Below are 17509 nucleotides of genomic sequence, written 5' to 3'. Positions count from 1 at the left end.
GACAACTTTTAATGGTTTGTGAGCTTGTAGATCGGCTACTTTCACTAGTTTTGGTTCTGAGGAGACGTACAATTTCTTCATTGGTAATGGTTTGTGAACGAGTGATCTTAGTGTTAGTGAAACAGGGGCTTGGGTCATGACAGAAGGCAAGAGTTTGTGATCCACAACAGACAATATCAGCCTGGACAAAGCTATAGCACTATAGGTAGTGTTGCAGCTACCTAAGAGTGCCTCATGACCGCAAGGTTGCCGGTTCAAGCCTCACTTAATGCAGACTCATTTAAGTTGAATTGCTAAAAACATGACTCAATATATTCCGTTTCCATGGCTGTCTCTCTCTTCAATCTATTCCGTTTCCATGTCTTTCTCTTCAATCTATTCCGTTTTCATGTCTCTCTCTCTGTCTCTTCAATCTATTCCGTTTCTCTCTCTCTCTTCTCTCTCTCTCTCTCTCTCTCTCTCTCTCTGAGGGGCGGCCATAGCTGAGTGGTTAGTGAGCCTGCCTACGGAGCCAGAGGCTCAGGTTGCCCCAGGTACGATTCCAGGCCAGGTCAGCAAATGTGTCGATGAAATGATATTTGTCCCTGAGCAAGACTCTTAACCCCTAATTGCTCACAGGCCCTCATTGGAAACAAGACCGCAAGGACTTTCATGAACTGACCAGTTAAAGGAATTATCATTTCTCTTTCTCTCTCCTGGCCCCGTATTATCGCTGCTTGCAGCTATATTTTAAAGATTTGTTTTTGGCATTTTATTGCTTTTTTGGAGAGGGACAGTGAAAGTATGACGACAGGAAGAATGGGGAGAGAGATGGGGGAAGACATGCAGCAAAGGCCATCGGGAACAGGACGCGAACCCGCGGCACGCTGCTATTAAGGATTTTCAACCAGGGTGCCTAGACCGCGACGCCACGGCCTAGGCCAATATGCCAGTGTTTCTATTCATGACACGTCCTCCCTTTCTCTTTAAACCCGCTCCATCACATCAATCAAGCTCAGCTTCTCACCCTCCCATTTGGGCTGTACTGGATGGTCTGGGCTGGGGTAGATCTCAGAGCTGCCCATATCCTCCATGACAATCTAAATTTGGATTTCTGTGAGGGGTATTAAAGAAACGGTCAGAATTCCAAAGTTGGTAGAATCAACAATGGGTTTCCCATACTTACAGTGTCCTACCCAATACCCATGCTCTCCCATACCATTCTTCCTCTAATATTGCAACATGTTATGCCCACACATTTCTCTGCATCCATCTGCCTCTATCAATGCATCATTTTCTCCTAAATCACTCATTCTGAAAGTAAACCATATGGACCTGTCTTTGTTGATTCACATCACTCTCGCTTTGAGGAGGCACAGGTCTATGTCTAAAGTCTATGATGTCATAAAGACACATGAGTCACAAGACATCCTCTTTCACTTTGAGGAGGCATGCATTACTCCTTGGCAAATAGGTTTCACTTTGAGATTTTATGACACTACATCATACTATGAAATGATAAAGAAAAACATGGATGCAACTGGGACGTACTGTATCATCAGTGTTGTAGCCTGGATGTTTCGGGTCTCGCAACATACAACATACACCCTCGCCCAGGTGACCTAGCCAGGGTTTATCAATGTCCATGTCATAAAGACACATGAGTCACAAGACATCCTCTTTCACTTTGAGGAGGCATGCATTAGGTTTCACTTTGAGATCTACGGTCTGGGGATCTTAGTATAATCCCCTGAGCATGTACCCCCCCCCCCCCCCCCATACACACACACACACACACACACACACACACACACACACACACACACACACACACACACACACACACGCACGCACACAAAACCAAAACCAAAATATAATCGGATCAGTATTCCTCTATAAAAGGTGTTTGTAATGCATGATGCCCGCAAAGCCATATCTTCCGAGGAGACAGCTGAGCGGCTAGTTCCTTGACTGAGCAGGTCCAGTTGATCAGGTATGAAAAGGGATTTTGATTCATTTATTTCTTTTGTGGTTGTAACAAGCAAATCATTTTTACGTGTTAACAAAGAAGCCAAATCACTGTGATACAGTAGTAGTAGTAGTAGTAGATTTTATTTGGTCTGTAAGGCATATACATACACTGTTCTTTTCACTCTCTTTTTTTTTTCCCCCATCAATAATAATTACAATAATAGTAGTAATAAATAATAAATAATAATGATGGTAATACACAGACCAAAAGGTGTAGGCTGAAGACTAAGCTTATTATGCCTACCCTTTGCACATGTTAATAAACATCATGCTAAAAGGAGATACTAGCATGCTGGAGTAATACAAACACAAAACAACCAAAACAAAACAAAGATCAAAACATACAAGATGTTTTGACAGAAACGAGTACAAAAAAAGAAATAATCAAAGTACAATCACTTGAATTTGCAAACAATAAGGAAGAGAAGAAAGCAATGAAAGGTGCAACAAGTTTTTTTTCTTCTTTTTTTTTTTGTGTCACCCGATGTTGTCATTTTTATAGGACACGTATATATATATATATATATATATATATATATATATATATATATATATACCCATACGCATACAGTATATATACTCATACATATATATATATACACATATTACGCTTATACTACACCTACACCCTCATTTTGTATATACAAATTAGAATATACTTCACTCTAGGGTTCTATATTTATTTATTACTTTTGATTTTTTCATCTTTTTAAATTTATATATAGAGCTACAGTTTTTTAAATCGTCATCTAGACTATTCCATAATTTTACCCCTATTACAGATACACAGCTGTTTTTGTTATTTATTCTTGCGTTATTTTGTTTGAAAATGGCAGTTCCTCTGAGCTCATACTGGCTCTCTCTGGGGTGAAACAGTTCCTGGACACAGGTAGGAAGCAGATGATTGTGTGCCTTGTACATTATGCTTGCGGTACTCAAGTCAACTAGATCCTGTAGTTTTAAAGTTTGAAAATCAATGAATAATGGATTTGTTGGGGCAAAGTAGTCTGATTTGCTTACAATTCTTAAGGCCTTTTTCTGAAGTAAAACTATTGATTTAATAGCCGTTTTGTAGTTGTTCCCCCACACTTCCACACAATAACTCATGTATGGGAGTACAGCAGCTTCATTAAAACCAGGGTAGTCCAGGCCAGTGGTTCTCAACCTGTGTGTCGGGACCCCCAGGGAGGTCCCTACATGATTTTTTGGGGGGTTCCCAGATGACAGTGAAGTGACAATTAAGACCTTTTTAAAACGTAAAAAAAAAGAAAGAAAGAAAGAAAGGAAAAAAGAGCATTACTGCATCAAAAGTAATCAACAAACTATAGGCCTACTATAAAAAAATGTCAAATTATATAAGTTTTTTTTTTAAATCGCCTATAAGCTCACAATATTTATCTGTGGAACCGAGTCAAACTAAATGTGATGCCTCAACTCCTACAATTCCAAGAGCTTGTCAGGGTGGGGGTCCCCAATTCAAATATAATTATTTTGGGGGGTCGTGGCCTGAAAAGGTTGAGAACCACTGGTCTAGGGTGGCTACAGATGATTCTATGAGGCGAATTATGGAGTAGGCTGACACCTAAAGGCGATTTTATGACACTACATCATACTATGAAATAATAAAGAAAAACATGGATGCAACTGGGACGTATCATCAGTGTTGTAGCCTGGATGTTTCGGGTCTCGCAACATACACCCTCGCCCAGGTGACCTAGCCAGGGTTGATCAAGCCCCGACTTACGTACCAGTACCCACGGTCAGTCCTATAGGGAAAGACAGGGCCACTCAGTCCGCTTCTCCGGAACTACTCTGCCGGCCTGTGCTGGGACTCGGGGAGGCTCTGGCACGTGGAGGGACTAGGCTCTGTGGGTTGTCTCCTGGCCGGGCTCCTCGTTCGTCTCACCAGGTCCAGGACCTGAGCGCTGCGCCAGATCCGGTGCACCGCCCCGATCCAAACATTTCCTAACTAAAATAAATTCTATGAAACATACTGACAAAAAGAAACAAATCAGATGAATCTATCTGCTGGATCTATAAATTGGTCCAATTTATGAGCAGGGAGAGAGGCATACAACCAATTGTGACCTGGCCTGGGTGACAAATTAGTTGACAATGTTCCACTCCTTCCCAGTGGTTGAAAGGCAAAGAAGCAACACATGCGCCACTTCAACACACACACACACACACACACACACACGCACGCGCGCGCACGTGCGCGCACGCACGCACGCACGCACGCACGCACGCACACACACACACACACACACACACACACACACACACGTCAGCCAGCACTGCACACGTGCACTCAAATACTCAAATACCTTGAGTAAAAAGACTTCAGAGTACTCAAAATTAGTAAAAAATACTTAAAAGTACTCAAAATGAGTAGAAATACTTAAAAGTTGAAAAAAAGAGTAAAAACACTTAAAAGTTAATAAAAAGAGTAAAAATACCTAAACGTTGATAAAAAGAGTCAAAATACTTAAAAGTCGTACAAATCTGTGAAAAATACTTTAAAGTTAATAAAGTGATTAAAAATACTTTCAAGTAAATACATTGCGTATCAATACTTAACAGTACTTCAAATGAGTAAATAATACTAATACAAATACTCTTTTAGTACCGCCTCAATACCAGTTTGAATGCCAGCGCCCACACATCAAATAGATTTGTACCAACTGAATGACAGCACACACTCATCAAACAGAGTAGGCACCGCTTACTCACACTGGGTGTGATTTTTTACTTTACTGAAGTATTTCTAGTTTTCAGTACTTTTATTACTTCTACTCCACTACTAGCCTGATTATCAGACTGAAGCTGCGTGGGCGGGGTCTATGGTTTGGAACCAGGCTACTCCACTTACATGAGGGAAATATTGTACTTTTACTAAATTATTTGAACAATATAAGTTACTAGTTACTTTGCAGATTTAGATTTTATTACAAAACATACATTAACCACTTCATCATGATTTGTGTGCATGGGGATCTCATCTTAAACAAGCTTAGTGCTTAGTGAGCTTTCCAGTTTAGTATCCTTGTATTGTGAATTTGTACTTCCATGTACTGTTATGTACTGTCATACTGTTCTCATGTCTTACTAAATAAAGTACATCAATCAATCAATCAACCCGCATATGCATTTCAGCCATTTGAAAAAAGCTTGTAGATCTGTTATTTTCAAAATATTTTAATACATTATACATAATGATACGTAGGCCTACCTTGTGAAACGGGACATTCTGCATATTAAGTACTTTATACTTTTGGTACTTTAAGTACATTTTGATACCAATACTACTTTTAAGTAAATTTTGAATTTCTGACTTTTACTTGTACTGAGTATTTCTACGCTGCAGTATTGATACTGTTCACTTTCGTAAAAATTTGAGTACTTTTTCCACCACTGCTCATTCCAATTACTCATTCTAATCTTCTGGTGCTGACATTAAAGATAATGAAAACAGAAATGAGAGGATTGTTACAGGGATGTCTAATTTAATAGAAACACTGTGTTTTCCTGGAATCTGCAGCCTAGATTCTAAGAGGAAGTGAAACTGTCTCCAGACAAATATTCTCTAGAGCATGACTGTTGACCATATTGCTGTTGACTCACCATTTTCAAATTCTTCCGTACACTCTGCGTAACGGAAGTGCCGAAAATCATTCGGTAGTAAAGCTCACAAAGTATCACATCACAACGTGTTGTGAGCTTCTAGATTGGCTATTTTCAAAAACGTGTGAATACTTTACCAATATTTAACACAAATCTTGTATCAATAGCGCAGAATATTTTCATGCATTTGAGGGTCCCTGGCCAATTAAGGGGTCCTTAATTGTGTTTGTGTGCGTGTGCGTCTGTCTGTCTGTCTGTCTGCGTGTATCCAGAGCTAATATCACAGCTGGACTAATAAATGCAGAATTCTTGTGCACACTACCTTACCAGTCGGCCAGGGAGTCGCTCCACTCAATTGTATACCGTCCCCTTGGACTCAAGGAAGAACTGAATAGAAGTTGTAGGTTATTCTACAAGCACGTTCGTTAATTTCCTTCAAAGTCTTCACTATACTAAATGAGACTGGACAGACATGGATGTAAACAGCAACTGGGTGTTGGAGGCATGCAGTACAACGTTGCAGTATTTCTAGTTTTTCTGCTTTTTTTATTCATTACAGTGAGACCTTTGTCTATTATTACATTTAAAAGATGTATTTACAAATAAAAGATAAAGAACAATTATGGTCTCTTTTTTTGAGGGGGGGGGGTGAAAAATAAAAGGACAGCAATGTTGCATCATAATTTACAGTAGTAGTTGTCACACTTTTTACTCTGACGTGAATTGCTCATCATCAACGCATCTTATAATAGTCATTCTACGTTAGAAGGAAGCTTAAGATCTTGCATGGCTTGAAATGGGTATTACTGTCATTCTCATAACTGATTCCCAGCTTGCAAGCTAGTTCAGGCAGAATACACTCGAGAGGTTACACACATAAGCATTACTATGTGGGTGTATATACACAGTGTTATGCAAGACCCATACGTCATACGCTGACGTGGCAATCAGCTGACCTATTGGGCGGGTTATTTAAGCTCACCTAAGTCTGTGTTCCTTCTGCGTATGTGTCCCTGGTTTGTTGTTATGCGCTGTTTGCTACCACCACCGCCACCCCAGCACCACCAGTGGGCTCTGCTATTAGTTTTGTTCCCCATGGGGGGTTGTTATTGTATATCTATCTTCTTGCTCTTAATGGTTAATGATGGTTGTCTAATTGTGCTGAGCAGGAGAAAAAAGTTAGCAGAGCCTGAACGCCAAGATAAAATATTATATCCACACTTGTATTCACATTCTATTATAAAATATTGGTTCATTCTATTCGTGAGTTATCTGACTGAACTTATACTAACAAATTCACTTTGACACATTGTGACAACCAACCCCATCACAAGGTTGCTTGTCAGTCACAGTGTAGGGGATTGGTTGTCCCTATAGTTATCAATCGGGTTTCAGTGAACAAATGTCATATTTTGTTGTCTTTATCAACAGGTTCACCAAATCTGTTGAGTCATCATGGCTCCAAATCCTGTCATTCAGTCAATCATCGATCTCTCGGCTGGGGCAATAGGTAGGATAACTTTGTTTATGTCCTTATGCGGGTCTTGGGAACAACAGTCACAGACCTCTGCAACCCACCCCCTCATATGTTAATTCAGAAACGCCATGACAAATTAGTATTAATAATGTGACTTTAACTGAAAGCACATTCTTTTACATACATTAATATTAGGCAGTTAGGCACACATGAGGTGGTCTACTGCTTTAGATTTCCATGTTATTAAATCACATGCTACACAGAAAATGAACATAACTCAATAACCAATACAGTAGCGTTCACCTTTCATCATAATTTGGTTTCTTAAAAACTCAGGAAGTGGCAAGTTGTCATAAATAAATTGAGCACAGATCCCATTTGACAAAATATAGCTTCTTACCAGTTTTCTCATGGGCCCAGTTCTACCATCAACATCCATGCCAAATTCTCCACATACAGTACCACCAAATTGGGTCTACTTGCCCAGGGATTGTTGCCTAATTGTTGCCTAATGCCTACTATGGTAGTTACAATGTGAAATGTTCACTCTTGTATACTGCACTTCTGCTGCTCACAGGTGGCACAGCTTGTGTGCTGATCGGTCAACCCTTTGACACTGCAAAAGTGAAGATGCAGACATTCCCTTCTATGTACCGGAACTTCGTCCACTGCTTTGCATCGACCTACAGACAGGTGGGGCTACGTGGCCTCTACCAAGGCACCACGCCAGCCCTCATGGCCAGCATAGCTGAGAACACTGTACTGTTCTTAAGCTATGGTTGGTGTCAAGAAGTTGTCCGCAAGCTCTCGGGGATGGATAGAGGTGCCACTCTAAGGTTGGAAAATTGTGCTCACTTCTCTGAAAAATGAGACACATTAGTTATCATTTACTGTGTGATGTTGTGTAAGCTATAACTGAACACACACACGCACACGCGCGCACGCACACACACACACACACACACACACACACACACTAACACACACACACGCACGCACGCACGCACGCACGCACGCACACACACACACACACACACACACACACACACACACACACACACACACACACACAGTATATAGTGCTGGTGTAATCATCACAGTAGACATGTTGAGACCGGTAAACAGTACAGTACACATACAGTACACCAATACAGTATGTTATGTTAAGTGTGACATTTTGTTTCCCGTCTCTTGTTGTTCCTCTTCATCAGTGATCTACAGAAGGCCTGTGCAGGGTCCCTTGCCTCCATCTTCTCCTCCTTCGCATTGTGCCCCACTGAGCTGGTCAAATGTCGCATGCAGGCCATGCATGAAATGACTGCATCTGGCATGATAGCAAGCGGGCAGAGGAGGTCAGTGAGCTCAGAATGAGAGACTGGAAGTGTTCATATGAGTGAACATTATTATATACACATGGCGGGAGCAAGATGGCCATCTTGCTCCCGTCCCTTGTCAAAATGTCTGTCCTGTATTCAGTATATGTATATATGGTCACTCAGTTGGTTATGGGATGTAGATGTCCAGTCCAAACAATGTTGTTGTTGTCTCCGCCAGGCCGAAGGCATGGTGGAGAGTATGTTTTCGTTCCGTTTTTCGCTGTGTGTCCAAGCTAACATTGGTCAAGCTTCACGTGACACGTGACAATATGTTGAAAGGGTATGCTTTGATTGGCTAGCGAGACGCATGACGAAATACATACCTATAAATAGGTGAGTCACTTCGAAACATTGCATTGCATGTTTCGAAGTGACATCAGTGCCATCAGCCAAGCTAACATTTAGTCAGGAGATATTAGCAGAAAAAGTTCCAATCTTGGAATACATTCCTTACCAAAAATCCTGTTGCTGGCGGAGACTTGTGCTCCGAGGAGCACATTTTCTAGTGCTAATTCTGTTTTGATTCCCTGGTTTTCACTTCAGCACAGTGTGGACAGTAGTAAGGACAGTGCTGAAGAAGGACGGCCCTCTGGGTTTCTACCGAGGTCTGACTATCAACATTTTGAGGGAGGTACCAGGGTACTTTTTCTTCTTCGGAGGATATGAAGTGAGCCGCTCTGCATTCGCCCAGTACAGGAACACAGACAAGGATGGAATAGGTACTGTTTATTTCTTTATTCAGATCCCTATTAGCTTCCACAAATATTTGTATCAATTTGTGTTATTAACTTTTTAAAAGAAGAAAAGTGCATCTTTCAAACAGGTGAAGCTCTAAGAAGAACAATATGGCTTAGAATTTTCCAAATCAATATTTGAGAATGTAACAGTTTATTGCAGTTTGTGATAAGTCTGCAGTACTTCTGCCTGAGCATGTCTACACCTAAAACAGCAACTAAAGCCTGATTTATACTGGTCCTGCATTGTGTCTCACACCACGCATCAGGCTGTGACACGTTGTGAGCTTGTCGATCAGTTATTATCAGTATAAATCAGGTGTAACATCACTTTTAAGGAAAGGTTCTCATGTGCTCCTGTTCTTGTCTTGACAGGACCCCTTCCAACCATGTTAAGTGGTGGGTTTGGGGGAGCCTGCCTTTGGCTTGTGGTCTACCCGATAGACTGTGTTAAGTCCAGGATCCAGGTGCTTTCCCTAGCTGGTAAACAAAAAGGCTTCCTCAAGACCTTCATGGGTATCATAAGGAGTGAAGGTAAGATCGCAGAGCATGGATGCTACTGGAGAAGACCATAGAATGTTATTGCATCTTAGCTGCTCAATACTAAACAATATCAGTTAATGTCTTGTCTTGATATTGTCACATTTTCTATGCATGCCCTTAAATCCACAGTTCAGTGCATTTTTGCTGTTATCTCCTAATTATTTCACTGCTGTGTTATTCCACAGGAGTTGCCCCTCTTTATTCAGGCCTTACTCCCACCATGATACGAGCTTTCCCAGCCAATGGAGGACTGTTCTTGGCTATGGAGCTGAGTCGCAAGATGATGATGGAGAGGTTTGATAGTTGACATGGAGTCTTTCTGCGTGAGACACTTTTAGAGGGTACATTCTCATAAGCTACATACTATTCTTTAATGTGCCCCAAAAGGTATTGGTGACTAGCTGCTTCTATACAATTCTATGAATTAAAGCACATGAAGCCTTAAATTGTTCAGTACGGTATGGACACATCTGACATGCTTACTGTGCGTTCTCGTGTATTTCCTTTGTCCTGCACTATGCAAGCACTGTTGAGGGTATACAGTGTTGTTTATTGTATATTTTGTCCATTATTGATGGTGTTTCTTTGCGTATGATGTATTTTACTGTGCTGTACCTACAGTACTTTTTCTTGTTCTGTAACTGTAACATAACTGCTGTGCTGCCTTTGGTGACTGAATCAATAAAGATCTTATCTTATCTTATTTGTGCTGTGCTGGACACACTATATGAAATAAAAATCACAGGTAAAGATAGTGTAATACTTACTCAACAATACACATGAATATGTTAACACATTACAGTATTGTTGATGCGGCAATGGACATTTAAAGGCAGGCTTACAACTACATACTTACGCCTAGTAACCTCATTCATACTTTAAAATGTTCATCTTACTGTGGACATGTTTGCCTGAAAAGGAATCTTTGAAATGTTGCATATAGTTTTAGAATTGTACTCCTTTAAAAGTTCAGAGATTTAGAATGGAGGCGGATGGAAGGTTTTGGGACCTTAAAAAACACTTTCACCTAGAAACTCCATTCACAGTTCAAAAATTCCACCTTACTGTGGACATGCATGCTTGAGAAACTTTTTTTTAAATCATTTGTAGTTATGGAGATATTTAACTTTAAGCGCCCCATGTATTGTCGATACGGCAATGGACATTTAAAGGCAGGCTTACAACTACATACTTACGCCTAGTAACATCATTCATACTTTAAAATGTTCAGCTTACTGTGGCCATGTTTGCCTGAAAAGTAATCTTTGAAATGTTGCATAGTTTTAGAATTGTACTCCTTTAAAAGTTCAGAGATTTATAATGGAGGCAGATGGAAGGTTTTGGGACCTCAAAAAAACACTTTCACCTAGAAACTCCATTCACAGTACAAAAAGTCCCCCTTACTGTGGACATGCATCCTTGAGATGTTTTACTTTGAAATGATTTGTAGTTTTTGAAATATTTAACTTTAAGCGCCCAATACATTGTCAATGGCAATGGATATTTAAAGGGAAAAGGGTACAAACTTTACCAGTCTAAGTTAACAGAACAAGTCAGAACCTCTGTGGTGCAGTGGTTTAGATACAGGACTTGCAACCATAGGGTTACCGGTTCAAATCTAACCAGGACAGGTTTCCAACCAATACCCGACTCCTGCACCTTTATCTGATCTTTCACTGAAGAGCGTGCAAGAGACCATAGAAAGTATATACCATGGTGGAGCAGTGATTAAGATTCAGGCCTTGCATACTGAAGGTCCTGAGTTCAAATCCCGCAAGGACATCGGGTGCAATACGTTAGTCCGACAGCGCATTCCTCCGACAGCGCAGTGCTCCGACATTAAACAGTAAACCCGAACCAAACCCGCACCCTAACCCTAACCGCACGCGGATGCCACATAGTCGGAGAAAAGGTCTGTCTGATTAACGCATGCCTCCCCCAAAAACCTGTTAGGAGTACGTTTCAGGCAATTTAGAGTTGATTGGTAGTACTTTGTAGTGACACTTTTTTTGGTCCCTAACATTCATCGAGCTCTGGACTTAGTACATTTATTTTTTCACCATTGTGTCACTACCGAAACCGAAACGAAAGTTAAATCCGAAAAAAACACTAAGTGTGGAGACCAAAATCGTCCCCCCGAAAACCTGTTAGGAGCAGGGCAGGAATTTCACGGCGGCCACGGCCGTCGTGGCCCCTCTCATTGGCCGTGTGCCCCTCGAATAATGACATGCCTTGACGGCCACAGTGGCCGTGGTGCCCCAGCTGCGCCCAGCAACTGATTTCACAGTTTTTCCTCTGCGCGATTTTCCTGTCAATACGTTTTTTTTTAGACACCAGTCCCTTTGGTTGAGCTGCGCAGCTACAACATGCACAGTGGTAGGTAGGTTTGATTTTGAGCCTCCTATGAACCCTCGGAATCCCGCAACACAGTGTAATAGACACAAAACCATTACCGGGCCAAACAGGAGATAAATCTAACGCACCCTGAACTAATCAAGGGTAGGTTTGATTTCTAGCCAGAGAGAGAGAGAGAGAGAGAGAGAGAGAGAGAGAGAGAGGATTCCGTAGTAGCCTAGTCCTACAGACCGATGTGGCCCGATGTTTTTTTCAACAGCAAAATATAGATGAATACATCTAATAAAATACAGCAAAATCCCCAAATTATGAGTCTTAATATAAACCAAACAGAATAACTGCAAACAAATTAAAAGTTTAGGCTATCAATATCATACAAAAGAGTGACCTCACCGCTCTGATGGACAAGAAATAAATTATCCTTTTGCAAACCACATCCATTATATCTGTTCGTTTGTCAACGATGTTCTAATTGGGAAGTTTATTTCAGCATCTAGAATGTGACAGTTTCGTTTTTGGTGCGCAACACAGCCCTCGTTAGTGAATTGCTTTCACCTGCTGCTGCAGTGTGCGGAGCTTGTGCGCAACAGGGCATATCTCCGCCAAGCCAGGGTGACCTACCCAGGGCCATGAAATTCATATGCAGGCATAGTAGCCAATTAGAATGAAATCTGCGATAACAGACTAATAATACACTGATACAGAACCATATATTGGCTATATATTATGGCTGTTGGGTGGAAATCTTGTATGTTCCTTTTTTATCATTATTTAAAAACAATTTAAAATCGTGAAAATAGCCAATCTACAAGCTGTAATCATTAATAATTAAGAAATACTATATTTTAAAGAGAGAGAAAATCAACTAAAGTCATTATTAGTGCAAGTTCAATCACATTTCATTTGAATGAAAATAACTTGTGGGGAAAATACATAAAATCTCTCAGAGGTCTTCAACAGGGGGTCCGCGAAATTGTTGTTTGATTAAAAAAAAAATGTTTCAAAAACTTTAAAAACTTTTTTCTTTTTTTTTCAAAAATGTAAATTTGTCTTTAAACATAACATGACATATTTTAATAGCTTAGTAATGAATGCACAATAACATGGTATGTTTATACATATTTTGTAGAGAAAGATCAGTGGTGTCAGTTCAGCAAAAGCTAAGGTATGGCAAGGTTAGGGTTGCCAACTCCCAGAGATTAAAATAAGGGACATCTATCCATTTTTTAGGGGGTCAACCCCCCCAAAACCCCTGAAATGCATAGAAACTATGCATTGTACCTATAACACAATGGTCTTACACCTGCATTAGGCTACTATTCATGATTTTTTTCTCTTTTTTTTTCTGGAGCCAAGGTATGGCACCTGCCATGCCTTGCCATACCCAATTGACGCCCCTGAGAAAGGTCCTTTTGCACACCTACTGGGTCAACCTGTGCGTAGGAGCAGGCAATTTTTTCATGTTTATTTATATAAAACACAATTTTATACATAAATATATGATATATATAGTAGCCTACCCCCTACCCTACGAGGTAGGGGGTCCCTGCTCCATCACCCCATCAGTTTGGGGGTCCCTGGCCTGAAAAGGTTGAAGACCCCTAATTATTCTGTGAATCTAATGTGATTAATGTGACCCCTACTTCAGTCAGTGAAGTCCAGGGCTGAATGTGACATATTGAGACCTATATAACTAAATATTGGTCATTTGCCAACACATTATTTTGTGAAATAAATGGGTTATATTTCACAGATAGTTATACAATTCTTATAATATATTAAAATACAATCATCCTTAACCTTCAAGTTAAATGCATTATTTCCGGGGACTTAAAAATCATTAATATTATTTTTTTTTCGGGATGGCCTTCCTGCCCTGGCATTTGGCCTTTGTGCCCTCCAAAAAATTACAACACCAAAGGCCAAGTGGCCTTGCCCCTAAAATGACGAAATTCCAGGCCTGGTTAGGAGAACGTTTCAGGCAATTTAGAGTTGATTGGTAGTACTTTGTAGTGACACTTTTTTTGGTCCCTAACATTCATCGAGCTCTCGACTTAGTACATTTATTTTTTCACCATTGGGTCACTACCGAAACGAAACCGAAACGAAAGTTAAATCCGAAAAAATCACTAAGTGTGGAGGCCAAAATCGTCCCCCCAAAAACCTGTTAGGAGTACGTTTCAGGCAATTTGGAGTTGATTGGTAGTACTTTGTAGTGACACTTTTTTTGGTCCCTAACATTCATCGAGCTCTGGAGTTCAGGACATTCACAGTTCAAAAATTCCACCTTACTGTGGACATGCATGCTTGAGATTTTTTTTTTTTTAATAATTTGTAGTTTTGGAGATATTTAACTTTAAGCGCCCCATGTATTGTCGATGCGGCAATGGACATTTAAAGGCAGGCCTACAACTACATACTTACGCCTAGTAACCTCATTCATACTTTAAAATGTTCATCTTACTGTGGACATGTTTGCCTGAAAAGGAATCTTTGAAATGTTGCATAGTTTTAGAATTGTACTCCTTTAAAAGTTCAGAGATTCAGTGTTGGGAAAGTTCACTTAAAATATGAACTAGTTCAAAGTTGAGTTCACAAATTTTAAAATGAACTAGTTCAAAGTTCAGTTCATAATTCAAAATTTTGAACTAAAGTTCATGGTTCAAAAAATGAACTAGTTCAGTTCTTTTTCGTTCTTTTTTTTCAATATATATTAGTGCTGTCAGGCGATTAAAATTTTTAATCGCGATTAATCGCATGATTTGTGTAGTTAATCGCGCGATTAATCACATATTAATCGCATATTTCTTATTGTCTCAAACTTGAATGATGAACTGAAAAGCAGTGCATTGTATTGTATATGGAGCAGGATGCATCCAAATATATTATTTATTATTATTACTATACTTTTATTATTTATCCAATACATTATAAAACCAATGTTATTTATTTAATTTTCTTATACATTATATCCTCTCTGGTGTACATACACAAAGCAACCTATATTTATTATTTCCAGTGGTGTAAAGTAACTAAGCACATTTATTCAAGTACTGTACTTAAGTACAATTTTGAGGTACTTTTACTTTACTAGAGTATTAGCAGTTTTCAGTACTTACTTACTTCTACTCTACATCTCAGAGGCAAATATTGTACTTATTTTTAATTATTTGAAAACTTGAGTTACTAGTTACTTAGTAGATTTTACAAATACATGTATCACTTCAGCCCTATTTAAGTTTTGGATATTGGAAAATAGACGATCTACAAGCTCACAACAGGTTACGGTGCAACACAGTGAGCTTGTAGATCTGCTATTTTCTAAAGATTTTCATTAATCTTGGGGGGGGGGGCTGGGGGCTTTGCAGGGTGCTCCGCCAGCCACTAGGGGGCTCTATTACATTGGGTTGACTGTCTGGCTGAGTTAGTAGGCAGCCATTATTGTTTATGTCAGCGTCATGAGAAGACAGACATGCTATGTTACTGTGCTTAGAAGCTGTTCACTTTATTATTGTAAGTTTGCCTTCTTTAAACTTACATATGAAGCTGTACACTGTGTTTTTGCAAGTTTGTCTTCCTTATAGTTACATATGAAACTATTTAGTTTTTGTTACTTTATTTAATTAGCTTATGTCCTTATCTGCTTGTTTGTTACTGCAGGGCTTCTTCATCTCTGTCATTAAAAACTGATTATTGACATTGAGGAGTGTATTTCTTCATGAAGAAGCCATGGTCATCGTTGAATGCTCCGCCCCTGGCTGCACTTTCAAGTCGGACGACGTGTCAGAAGCTCTGGCCATTGCTCTGTTGACAAATCATGGACTTGCCCATCCGAGTGCTCCCCCTGTCATGGCCGCTCCACCCCAAGCCCCGGCCCCTCAGGGCCCGAAACTGGACCGGCCGAGGGTCAACGTGGGTGTGTCCATTGAGGAATGGAACGTGTTCATCCGTCGTTGGGACGTCTTCCGCACCGGCTCGGGCATAAGAGATGCCCAGGCCCCTTTCCAGCTCTTCCAGTGCGCTGGGCCCGAACTCGGTGACAGCCTGCTCAAAGCTGATCCCACCGTCGCTTCAGGGACTTTGCCAAATCTCATCGCCGCCATGCGTTCTCTAGCAGTCATTCCAGTCGCCACATGTGTACTGCGCACCGAACTGCTTCAGTTACGCCAGGAACGCGACGAGACCTTCCGCGCCTTCACTGCTAGGGTGCGGGGGAAAGCAGAGACATGTGCCTACGTTGCGGCGTGTGGATGTGGCGAGGCAGTGGACTATACTGACCATATTATCCGCGATGTTCTCATCTATGGGATATACGACTCTGACATACGCCGCGAGGCACTGGGGACACCTGACATCCTACAGGTGCCAGTTAACGACGTGGTTGCACTAGTCGAGAACAAGGAGATGGCCCGTGATGCTCTCCCATCCTCTACCCTGTCAGCCGTCTCGTCATTCCAGCGCTTGAAGAAGAGCCCACAGTTGAGCCCCACCCTGACCCCAGGCCCGGCAGACAAGGCAAGGGTAGCCTCATGCCCGGAGTGCAGGGGCACCTTTAATGTCTTCACAGAGGGGCCTCGCGGATGGAACACCAAGCCTCACCAGCTTTGCATTGACTGTTTTAGGGCCCGCCGACGCGGGAGGCGACCACGGGCTTCCGCCGGCAGTCAACAGGCCGCAATGGAGTTGGAGCCGATCTCCCAGAATGCATCTCTTCAGTCTAGTGCCCGCCCTGGCCAGCGGCGCGGGGGCCATGCCAATACACCTGTCATTCTCGAGCATCACATCTTCTCAAAGGGCGAATGGAGGCGAGCGAGGACAAGGGACCACCCTCGAGCTCCGATCACTATTTCAATTGACAGGCCAGTCGGACTGAGTGGTCAGGGCTCGGCCGGCGTGGCGAGGATATCTGCCATTGCGGACACTGGTGCTCAGTCAGACCTCTGGTCTCTTGCGGAGTTCCTCGCCTGCGGTTTTTCGCGTGACGACCTGCGTCCCGTCCGCCTCAACATGTCGGCCGCCAACCACTCCCCTATAGCTGTTGAGGGTGCTTTTTCCGCTAGGCTCTCTACTACCTCCGGCAGCAGTGAAGTCACGTCCTGCCGTTCCATGGTGTATGTGAGCAGCTCGGTCCAGGCCATGTACCTCTCCTACGATTCGTTGCTCAACCTCGGCCTCTTACCTAAGAACTTCCCATCAGGGGACATCGGCAGGGGACCCAAAGATGAGTATGGGCCCGACATTCCGCACACGCCGAGCCACCCTCTGTCCATCTCTGCTGTGAGGTCCACCAGCGGCGGCTGCACTGACCGGAGTGACCCTCATGGTTCCAAGTGTTCATGTCCCCAGCGTACGATCCCTCCATCACGCCCTGCGGCCCTACCATTCTCTTG

At 41.7% G+C, this 17509-nt stretch overlaps 1 protein-coding gene across 1 annotated transcript; it reads left to right on the top strand.

Moving 5' to 3' along the window:
• The first annotated feature begins 1916 nt into the window (after positions 1 to 1916).
• LOC311055933 (mitochondrial ornithine transporter 1-like) lies at positions 1917 to 10294 on the top strand. Its single transcript, XM_084072208.1, has 7 exons — positions 1917 to 1972; positions 7066 to 7144; positions 7689 to 7947; positions 8323 to 8463; positions 9031 to 9206; positions 9597 to 9755; positions 9950 to 10294. Exons 2-7 carry the CDS (start codon positions 7090 to 7092, stop codon positions 10069 to 10071), a joined length of 912 nt encoding a protein of 303 aa, XP_083928334.1. The 5' UTR covers positions 1917 to 1972; positions 7066 to 7089; the 3' UTR covers positions 10072 to 10294.
• Positions 10295 to 17509: the final 7215 nt, after the last annotated feature.

The sequence above is a fragment of the Gymnoscopelus microlampas genome, assembly GCF_963454915.1.
Source record: "Gymnoscopelus microlampas genome assembly, chromosome: 11".
Taxonomy (NCBI): domain Eukaryota; kingdom Metazoa; phylum Chordata; class Actinopteri; order Myctophiformes; family Myctophidae; genus Gymnoscopelus; species Gymnoscopelus microlampas.
The sequence above is the reverse complement of the archived record's forward strand: the minus strand, read 5'-3'. Positions and strand labels throughout refer to the sequence as shown.

What these genes read in the sequence shown, in the direction of transcription:
- LOC311055933 (XM_084072208.1), top strand. Translation starts at nt 7,090, where the DNA reads ATGGCTCCAAATCCTGTCATTCAGTCAATCATCGATCTCTCGGCTGGG. An exon ending in GATAGAGGTGCCACTCTAAG is followed by an intron (nt 7,948 to 8,322) that starts GTTGGAAAATTG and finishes CCTCTTCATCAG; the next exon opens with TGATCTACAGAAGGCCTGTG. An exon ending in CACAGACAAGGATGGAATAG is followed by an intron (nt 9,207 to 9,596) that starts GTACTGTTTATT and finishes TTGTCTTGACAG; the next exon opens with GACCCCTTCCAACCATGTTA.